At 51.1% G+C, this 10614-nt stretch overlaps 1 protein-coding gene across 1 annotated transcript; it reads right to left on the bottom strand.

The window, feature by feature from the left end:
- Nucleotides 1–1902: 1902 nt before the first annotated feature.
- CXCL14 (C-X-C motif chemokine ligand 14) lies at nucleotides 1903–10289 on the bottom strand. Its single transcript, XM_081137178.1, has 4 exons — nucleotides 9683–10289; nucleotides 9410–9515; nucleotides 5600–5713; nucleotides 1903–3047 (listed from the first exon to the last, which is right to left on the bottom strand). The coding sequence occupies exons 1-4, from the start codon at nucleotides 9744–9746 to the stop codon at nucleotides 3032–3034; spliced, it is 300 nt and encodes a 99-aa protein (XP_080993304.1). The 5' UTR covers nucleotides 9747–10289; the 3' UTR covers nucleotides 1903–3031.
- Between the last annotated feature and the right edge of the window lie 325 nt (nucleotides 10290–10614).

The following is a 10614-nucleotide window of genomic DNA, read 5'->3' as shown; positions in this document are numbered from 1 at the left end:
CAGTTCTTGGCTCTAGAGGGTCATCATGTGGCATTTGTGAAGCGTTGGGGCTGAGAGTCCTTTCTTAGTGGTCAGGCTAATACCTACCTATTGGAGGACAGGGTCCAAATCATCCACAGAAGCGTAGGCAGCTGTTGTTCCCCAGGGACACATAGTCTCTGTCTAGGACAAGACAGCCACACACAACATCCCACTCCTTCTGCTCTCTGACAGACTGCGGCTTGAAGTCCAGCTTTCTTCTACTGACTGTCAGTACCTTCTAAACAAATCACCTGGCTTGTTTGGGTACAGTAGTGTGGGGAAGGGTGGCAATTGCCTAGGCTGGTGCCTGGCACATTGTAAGGGGGCATTGTAACTGTTATTAAGAATCCAATCGGTGGTTGGGAGATCAGATTATGGAGAGAACATACGGGCCAGCAGGGCTGCAAGATGAGATGTTGGTTCTAGAACCACAGGTGATACAGAGGAGACCCCATACAAGGGTGAGGAGGTGTGCATGTGGCTTGTTTAGAGTGTGTGGAAGGGGGAAGGTGAAGTCTGAAATGCAGGGAGCAGTGCAGAGAATGCTGCCCCACCCCGTGATGGATGGAGAGGCCTTTGTGTTGGTGGGACAAGGGGTGGGGACAGTGGGGGATTTGGGGGCTGGTGATGGTGGGTCTCTGTCAGCTGACTTCCTTACATTGGCACCTCCCTCAAAGCCCAAGCAAGGGCTCCTAGGCAGAAGGGCTGGCCTCTGTTCTCCTTTGACCTGTTATGCACCCTCCCTCTGGGGATCACTCTGTTGGTTGGTGTCTGGGCTTCCCTGTCCAGTCTCCCTTCTTTCTTCATAATGAGGGGAAAGGTGGGACCAACAGCAGGGATTCACAGTCATGCAGGCCTAGGGTGGCCTCAGCCCACCCCCTCCAACTCCCCCCAGTAGGAAGGCAGTTAGGCTTGGCCATTGGAGCCAGGTGATGAATGACCTAGGGCAACTCTCTTAACCTCTCTGGTCCTTAGTTTCTTCAGAAATACATGTGGTGTAACAGTATTGCCAGGAAATGAGGCCATGATGCAAAGGGCCTGCAGTGGCACTCTGCTGAGAACATGCTAGGGCAGGATAATTCTGTGTGTCCCGGTAAGTGTTGGCAGAGCCAGCTGTGCATGCCACTGGCTCCTGGTTCCTACTGTAGTAGACAAGAAGTGCAGACGAGTGGAGGCATGTCCCCTTGGACAGTCTTACAGAGTGTGGGGGACCCAGATGGGCACAGAGAGGCCTGTCTCAGGGCCTGGTTGACTTGGATACGGTGAAACATAGGGCTGTGGGCAGTATTTGCAAAGTGCAAGTAGCCTGGTCTCGTGAATATTTAAGGAGCTCACATTTACCAAGTGCTCGTCATGCCCTCTTATCCTGAGTGCTTTATGTGACATGCCTCCTTTAGCCTCAGAAGCTCCATGAGATGTGCCTTCACCTTGCAGAAGCAGAAACGGAACCTCAGTATCTCCCCAGCTGTGGCTCCCAGGCAGACTGGCTGCAGAGCCCCACAGCCTCTTGGTGGGCACTGCTTGCCCCTCCCTGAACACCACTGGAATTCTGGGGCCCTGAATATGAGGGATCTTGACTGGTTCCCCATAGTCTCTTCTCTAAATGGGGACTATAGTGGGATCTTCCAGTCCTATACACACTGACCTGGCTGCACTGATGAACCTGGCCCAGGTGTGGGAGCCAGGAAGGGAGGAAGCATTAGCCTTGAGGCCTGGCTTTCTGTCTCGGAACTGTGTTGACATTCCATAGAGGAGAGAGCGTTGGCAGGTATTTGGGAAACACCAGTTTTCCTTCCAATACTTTTGTCCCTGTTTATTCAAGAAGTGGTAAACACTGATTGTCACCCTGGCTTAATTAAACAGAAAAAAAGTCAGCAGTCTAGAATTTTGGTACATTTCAAATATATTTTATTACGGTTCTTTTTGTCTTAGAAAGAATATGAAACCTGCATGCAACCTTAGTGGTTTCTGACATTTACACAGTATGCGACACAACATTACCATGTGGCATACACTGAAGGGACAGTGTGTGCAGGGGCATTCTTAAGAGTATATTTACAAAGGAAATGGCGCATGGCCATCTTAGCTTTCTAAAGAGGGCTGCACTGTTTAACACTGAAGAATTACAGGAGGATCACAGATGTATTGCTTTAGTACTGCATGGTCCATTGTGATGAGGGGAAGAAATATGCTTTGAAGGTTCTCCCTCATCAGTAGAATGTGTCTGTAGCTGTATACTGTTGTGTATTCATATATTTTTAAGTTTGCTCCTAAGGGTTTTGCTAGTAGTGTCAGGAACTTCATGTGCTTCCCAAGCATTAACTATTGAAGCAATGAACTTCCACAAACCCTCAGATTGAAGAGAAGACCCAAACCCTTCCTTAAGTACCATTTGCTTTGCCATCCCAGGATCTTGGAAATGTTTCCTAGAGTGTATAAAAATTAACCAGGGGGATGAAGCACATTTCTGTGGCAGTCAGACTTGAGTTCATAAAAACAGATGCAGAGAGATCTCCTTGCCCAGCCACTGGGTCCACTGCGGGGTCCCTCTGAGGGTGTGACTGACCATGAGCCCAGCTGTGTCGAGGAGCCATGACCTCTGAGCAGAAGCTTCCTGCTCTAGGAATGGAGCAGTGCTGCTATGAAATGTCTCAACCAAGCTCCCTGTTCCTCCTAGGTGCTTATAAAGCTCAGATGTATAGTGATGTCTGGACAAATACAAAAAAGCATTTTTTGCAAAGGAAAGGCATGAGTTTCCAGCCTTTCAGTAAAAAGCAGCCTGTGATGAATCTGGAAGCAAGAGAGATGGGTCTCACATCTAGAAACCTTTTGCACACAGCTATAAAATGTAAAAACTGACCCTTGGTAAAAAGTGCTTTGTAACAATATATAATTTGTATCTTATGCCTGTGAGAAAGAAAGGGTTTTTTTGTTTGTTTGTTTTTTAATCTGCAAAGTCCTTTGCTGTCTCCCAATCGGTATGACGCTTTCCCATCTGGGGTTTTTCACCCTATTCTTCGTAGACCCTGGGAAGAGAAAGCACCCACGTGAGTGGCTCAGGAAATGATCTGGGCAGTGTACAGGCTGGTGGCTTCGCTGCTTCATTCTTATCTTCAGCAGTGTCCCTCCCAGGACTGCAGGAGCCTGGGGGGAAGCGGGGGACATCTCAAAGGATGCCATCACCAGGACCACAAAAGCTCACCTGAATCTGACTTTGACTTTCTAAACAGCCTCCACCTTTGTAGTCTCATTTTATCTTCAAAGCCTCATGAAACAAACCCTCTCTGTATATGTGGAAACTGAGGCATAAGAGACTTGTGGACATTGAATGTCAGTGGTAGGAAGGAGATCTGTCTCCAGCATGGGCGGGGGGGGGGGGGGGAGGGGGAGGAGGAGAGGTATCTCCTCTGTCAACTTAGGCTTGTGTCTTTCTTTGTATTTTGCCCAAAGAATGCCTGTCCTCTGAAAAACACCAGTTGTAGAGGCAGCTGCCTTAAGACGGGAGAGTGTGTGGTGGGGCTGGGGCTGTCATGGAGGCCTGTGGCTCGAGGTCACTTTTTCTAGTAGTTAACAGGCCTGTGTGCATTCATCAGCTGACCTTTCCCCCTTACCTCCCAAGCCACCTCTAAGTATTTTAATCCCAAACTTCACACTCAGGCAGCCCATTGCTCCCTCTGACTATTTCCTGATTTCTGAGTAAGACCACCTCATTGTGCAATGAAATTAAATGCCTGTTGCTGCTGCTGCCAGTGCCAGCCAGATGCTTTGAGCCCTGAGGTGCTTGGAGCTCTCTAGTCTGGACCTCAGGCGCTTGGCTGGCCTGCTTCCTCTACCCTAGGTTCAGTATTTTCTCTCTCTCTCCCCCTCTCTGGAAAGAGGACTTCAAGATAGTTCCTTTATCTTCATTCTCACTTTCAACCTTTTACAGGGTAGGGGAGGTAGGGAAGACAAGGGAATACCCTCTTCCCCTCCCAGGACAACTGAGCATTCCAAGAAAGGGATGAACTCATTTTGTAATGAAATAACGAAGTTCTGGGCACAGGCCATCACTGCTCTCATCGTTGGAATTTGCAGAAATAAAAAGGACAGGGCTTCATGGACCCACCTGCCTCCTCTTCATCAAAGCTGTGGCCCAGGTGGAAGGACGAGGGACAAGTGCTCCTAAAAAAAGGCTGAGTATTTCCCAGCAGTTCATTGAAGATGTTCTCCGCCGTTCCATGAACTGACCCTGAGGTTAGCCTCATTACCCTTTTGATGACACAGGGCCTGGAACATGACAGTGGATGGGACAGGGTCCTGTTTTGCCACGTGAGCTGCCTCCCTGACCAGAAAGAGGACTTCATTCCCATTAGACTTGTAGAAAATAATCTCTCATTCTCATCATTTTCTATTTCAAGCAACTGCAGATGAGACAGTTTTGGAGGCAGCTCAGAAGGCTTGGGTACTGGGGTTATACCCAAGTGTCAGCTGTGGGGAGCTGGTCACCAGTTGAGCTTAGTGTAAAAGGACCAGCTGGGTGGGGTGATGGGAGGGGCAGCATAGGGATCTGAGGTAGGGAGGGGGAAGGTGACACTGGGAAGCCTGGCTTCCTGCCTTGTGCTCCCACGCACGTCACTCCCCATCCACACTTAGCCTTGGTTTCCTTCTCTGCTGACTGAGGTGCTGGCACCAGCTCCTGGGAAACTCACCTGCACATGTGAGCATGTGTGTGTGTGTGTGTGTGTGTGCGTGCCCGTGCACATGCACACGTGCACACAAGTGAGCTTCCCTGGCCATGCTGTGCAAATACAGGTGTGAACAGACTCTGACTGTGAAAGTACAGGTCTGCTCTAGGACAGGCTCACCTTTATGTGGTATAGAGGAACCAGGAACTTGCCTCCTCTCTAAGGCCAGACATAGGACCCCAGGAGATCAGAGCTGTGCAGCCCTATCTTCTGATTATGGGGAAACAGAACCCAGAGTAGGTAGGCATCTGGTTCAGGGCTTAGGTCGTCTGGCCACTTCCGCCTCTGAGGTTAAGAGTAGCTCTGATTTTAAAGGGTCAAACCCAAGGTCCCTCCCTGCACCTGCTTGGGAAGGAGTTTATCCGGTTTCTGGGCAGTAGGGGTCATGAGGGGAGAACATATCGTTGGCAAGGAGTCATCCTTATCTTGTGGTTGTATCTACAGTTTTATAGTTAATAAACCCAGTCACTTAAGTGGTCATGTTTCACCCCATAAGAATCACAGAGAGAGCTGTGCCAGGTGCTCACTCAGCCTTCGCAGAGGGAAATCCAGGGTCACATAGCTCAAGTTGTTTAAATAAAAAGAGGAATTAACACTGTAACATAACATTTAAAATGAGACAAACTTTAGTTCATAAAAGGATATATTTTTGATGCTTACAACTGTCTACAAGATCAGTTTGTTAAGTGGTGAGTTCCTTGTCCCTGGGGGTATGTAAGCAGTGTCTGGGTATCTGCATGCTGTGGTTACTGTGATGGATGTTCACGATTAGATGTGGTTAGAGGACCTCCAAGGGGGTCCAGGATATGGATCTGGGGTAGGTGGGGAGGAAGGTGAGAGGAGGTGGGGCATACCTGCGCTTCTCATTCCAGGCATTGTACCACTTGATGAACCTCTTGGTGCTCTGCAGCTTGGGGTGCAGGCAGTGCTCCTGACCCCGGTACCTGGACACGCTTTTGGTGGTGATGCTGAAATGGAGTGGGATAAGGTAGAGGATTGAGGAACCTGAATGATAGCCCCTTAGTGTGGCCTGTGGGTAGCCCTAGTCTGTCCCAGTCAGGGCACTGAGAAACTGTGGCCTCCTCCCTCCTTTCAAGGGAGCCTACCCATATGTTTACTCCCTGGCTGGCTCTTTGGAAGGTTCTGGTTGTCCCCTTAATCTCTGACTCTATGTTAGGGTCTAAACCTGTACTGAGTGATCGGCTTTCACTTTTTCCCCTGGAGCTCTCAGAGTCTGGGGATAGTGTCTCTCCACCCTCCACAACCCTTCACCCCCACCCCCATGCCAGGTGTTGTCTACAGGGCTCAAGCCTCCCTTGGAGAACAGAGGTCAGAGGACTCTTCCAGTTCCTCTGAACCTGGGGTTGAGAGGTAGAGAGAGCTAATGCCAGCAAGGTGTGCATGACAAGGCCTCTTTCCTTAGGTTTGAGTTGCTCCACAGCAGGGCATGGACATGCTCTGCACACACTGTGGTCTCCATCTGATCCTTCAAACCCCAGTTCTCCCCAACTCCCTACAGATTATCTCAGAGCTGTTGATCCTGAAGCTAAGTCTTGTTGGCCTTGAAGCCCATTATTGTTCCTGAGCTTGAAGTCCCAGCTGCCTCACCCTTGGGCAGAAAAATAAGACCTCTCTTCAGGCCTCTATCAGCCAGTGGAGGCCCAGCCATGCAGTAGAGAAGCAGGTGGCATCGTACAGAAGGTGGGACTTGGGTTTGAATCCCAGGTCTGTCTGTGGGACCTTGGGTAACCTTTCTGTTTCCAGTTTGCCCATCTGTAAAATGGGTATAATAGTAGGACCTACCTCTTAGTGTTATTGGGATGACTAAAGAACATAACCTATGCAAAATGTCTAGCACCTGGTAGATAGACAATGAATAGTTATTGTTATTAGTAATTGTCATGGAAGATGAGGTGGCAATGGAGAGAAACCTTAGTGTGTGAGCCCCAGCCTGGAGGGGGAGGTGAGACTACTGCCCAGAACTGTGATGCTTCTCTCAGCCAGGGCTGGGCCATGCTGGCAGGAGTTAGGAGGAAGCTTCTGGGTGGGGAAGGAAGAGGTGTTCAAGAATGAGGGACCACCTAGGGGACATGAAAAAGTGGAAGGTGAGAGGTGAGGATGTCATTCCCTGAGAGATCACAGCAAGAATAAGGTATGGGGAGGACTGGGGTACTAGGGAATGGAGGGTGGGGGAAGAGGGGTAGTTGGAGGTCTAAGTAGGAAGAGAGGGAAGGGAGGGAGAGATCAGCTAGTTCCTGCAGGTTCCCAGAGATAAAGGCTTAGGGCTTATGTGCCAAGTCTAGAAGGGATCAGTCTAGTCGAAACTTGCCGCCAGAATTGGGGCAGAGTATTCGTGGGCCACCTGTCCTCTACCTGCTCCTGTGCTCTGAGTTTCCAGAGTCCCCACCATAGCCTAAGCTTCCTGGGGGTAGAGATGGGTCTTCCACTGATGCTGGGTGACTAGGCCCTGACTTCACTGGCCTTCTTTATGAGGGGCCTGTCACTCCCCAGGTCTTATCCCTCCTTTGAGGTCTGGAGCATGGGGTCAGGCTTCAGAGTGGAGTCTGGTCATTCTCCTTCCCTGTGGTACCTAGTCACTCTGCAAGAATTTAGCCCATGCACTGCTCTCTCTGCCTCCAATGCTGTTCTTGCACTTGCAATGAAAGGATGTGGCAAGACCTGAGAAAAATCCCTCCTCAGTTAGGTCAGCTTGCAGGCTGAGAATTCTAAGTCTGAGGACCTGAAGGTTGGGGAGCAGGAGAGGATGCTTAGCCCTCCCCCACAGACTCAAATGCTCTGTGACAATACTGGACTATGAAAATTGGTTGTGGGTTGAAGACATGAAGATTTCTGCCCCCAGGAATTACTTAGAAATTCTGGGTCCTGAGTCCGTCTCCTCAGTGGCTCTGGGGTGCCAAGGGTTTTGGCAAGAGGTCAGTGGACATATGACACAAATTGCTGTTTATACAATCTGGACTCTCCTGGGCCCTTCTAGGTGCAGGACTCCCACTTGCAAAGCAGACAGCTCCCCTCTCCCGCCCATCAGAGATTTCTGGGTGACTCAGGGTGAGCTGGAAAACTTGCTTTTTTGTTCAGCCTGTGTGGCTGAAAACCTTCTTTGGCAGAAAGTTCTGGCCCTTCATCTGATCTAGAGTCTTAGAAGCTTGAGGGGAGAGGACCTCCAGCCCTTCAGGGATGGGGGTTGTTCTGGGTGAGGGATGGAGGTTTAGGAGAGGGTGACTGCATGTGGATCTCATGACGCTCCTACAAGTTTTCACAAGGCTGCATAAAGCCTTCTCATGCACTTGCCTGTCTGTCAGTTTCCTCTCTATTTTGAAAAGTTTAGCCAGGAAAAAAAACAAGCAAGCCTATTTACGTTCTGTCCTTTCAAGATGTCACCATACCCCACACCCTGCTTCTCCTTCCCTGAAAGGTCTCAGCAACTGGACTTGGTATGTGAAACATTTTTTTTAGCAGTTCGAGGACTGCAAACTTAACTTTGCAATGTCCCTATCAGTTTTCAGTCGCCAAGCTGTGAGCCAGGAGGGGCTTTAGCACCTCCTTCAGCTCCTGTGGCCTCTGGCCCCCACAAGAAGGATTTTCTGGATGGTCCATAGGGAAGGGGCAAGGCAAAGGGGCAGGGGCAAGAGGTTAATTTAGGTGCCTAGGAAGGAAGGCAGTGAGGTTCATCCCAGGCCAGTGGTTCTTTGAATTCCTCTAACTTCAGAGCGACTGTGCAGCCTCCAGGTAGCTGTGGGGGTTGGGGACTGCCTTTGCAGGCACTGTGGCCTTTGGGCCAGTGGGGCCAGCGGCTAAATGCACTTGCCCAAACTGAGAATAGAGTGTGTCCTGTTTCTGGGGGAGGGGATGAGGGGCCAATGATCCGTGGCAGATTTTTGGTAGCTGCTTTGCCAAGGGCTCCCTTCCTGGCCAAAAGCATATTGATGGGGAAACAGTGGTGCTGGCCTCAAGTGGTTAATTGGGAAAGCAGAGGAGCAAGGAAACTCAGTGTTCTCTCTGCCCCAGTTTCAAAGATATTTCCCACATTCCCACCAAGCCGAGCTCCAGCCATGTGGCTCATTAACCCCAGCAGAGCACTTTCCAGTCCCCAAGAGTCCAGCTTGTGAAGGAAGAGTGAGGATCATTCTCAACATGAAATTGCTAGAAGCCAAAAACTGGCCCTCCATGGTCCCCTTATTGGGAAAAGGCTCTGAAAGGAGGGTCTGAGGAGTTATGACAATGTTTACTTTTATCCTCTCTCCAGTAACAGGAAGGCAGCACACCTCACAGTTTGGGTGCAAATTCAATAGTTTTGGGTGTGCTTTGAGTGCTTTCAATCCGTGTGTTTCCGAGCTGGCACAAAGGAACCATTTAACCCTTGATCACCCTAGAAAGGTGGGCAGTACAAACTCAGGGCTATCCATTTGAATACGAACAGGGGTGAACTCTGAGAGGCTGTTTCCAGAGCACAGGACAGTGACCCTCTTTCCAAACTCTCTTCCAGACTGTCGTGCCAGAGTCCTAAGGACTCACTGGGTAATTACAAAGGCTCTGCCAAGGCCCTGCCAAGGCGGAGAGAAATGTTTGCTAGCCCGACCCAGCCCCATGCTATGCCCCAGCACCAGGTTAAGAGCAGCACACACACGCTTGGAATGGGAACTCACATAACCATCTTCTCCTCGCAGTGCGGGTACTTTGGCTTCATCTCCAGCTTCTTCACGTCGCTGTAGCGGATCTTGGGTCCCTTCCGGGAGCATTTGCATTTGGATCCTGCAAAAGGGTGCACAGGGGCTGCTCAGTTGCGGGCGTGGTCTCCTGCCCTTCCACTGCCTTCGGTGCCCACTCAGAACCCTCGGGGTCTCAGGAAGCCTAGCACTTGGCGCTTGGGATCCCCAGGATGGGACAGAACAGCGACAAAGGACCTCCTGGGCACTCACCGTCCACGCCCGCGGCGCACAGCGCCAGGAGCAGCAGGAGCACAGCTGCGGTCAGGAGCCTCATGCTGGCCAGAGGGGCACGTTGCGCGGCACGGGAGCAGGGACAAGGGGAGGGCGCCGGCCCGTCTGAGCAGCGGCGGGGAGATGCCGCTGGCTCCGCTTTCTCTCTGCCTGGAGAGCGTCTCCGGCCTCTCTCGCTACACTGCGCCCTTCCGTCGGTGGGTGCCTCAGACTGTCGCTGCGTGCTGTGCTCTGCTCTAGGCTCGGCGCTCGCGCCACAGCCTCCCTCCTCCCGCCCAGGCCTCTTTTAAATCCGCTCCTGCCCTCGCAGAGAGTGAGCTCATTAATATGCAGAACCATTCAGTGACTCACTGAGATTTCTCAACAAGGTGGGGGGAGGAGACCATCCCAGCCTTCCCAGCCCCAACTTTAGTGCAGATGCACACTCCCAGCCACCAGCACACACACATTCACACACTCATCCATTACCCTTGCTTCCGCACACACTCTTCTGTACAACTTGCACACCCAGACTTCATCATGCGCACACAGCGGTGCCCTAGCTCCACTGGACAGTCCAGACATTGCTTAAGGGCACTGCTATTCTGATTTGCATGGTTCCCTCTGGCCAGAGGGACCTGTTCTTCTGAGCTGCTGGGAGACCCCGGCCTGTGGCCCAGATTTTCTGAGAAGAACTGAAAGAGTTTGGGGGCAGATGCCAGGTGTGAGTGCCAGCGGGCCTGACTCCTAGGGTGTGAGCAGTCCCAGTTGGGCCAGCAGCCCTGGTGGCCAGAGCACAAGGCCTGGTCTGGAGGGAGTTTGCCATAGGTTCTAGAGCAGCAAAGCTGCTCTGTGGTCACTGGAGCTGGCTCAAAGAGTATGTGTGTGGGGAGATTTGGTCACTCTTAGAGGTCACTTCCTAAAGTGGGTAT

Source organism: Miniopterus schreibersii, assembly GCF_964146895.1.
Source record: "Miniopterus schreibersii genome assembly, chromosome: 4".
Taxonomy (NCBI): domain Eukaryota; kingdom Metazoa; phylum Chordata; class Mammalia; order Chiroptera; family Miniopteridae; genus Miniopterus; species Miniopterus schreibersii.
The sequence above is the reverse complement of the archived record's forward strand: the minus strand, read 5'-3'. Positions and strand labels throughout refer to the sequence as shown.

Coding starts and splice junctions, on each gene's coding strand:
- CXCL14 (XM_081137178.1), bottom strand. CDS start 9,746: ATGAGGCTCCTGACCGCAGCTGTGCTCCTGCTGCTCCTGGCGCTGTGC. Junction 9,516..9,682: donor GTGCGCCGCGGGCGTGGACG/GTGAGTGCCCAG, acceptor ACCCTTTTGCAG/GATCCAAATGCAAATGCTCC. Junction 5,714..9,409: donor TGCGAGGAGAAGATGGTTAT/GTGAGTTCCCAT, acceptor ACTCCATTTCAG/CATCACCACCAAAAGCGTGT.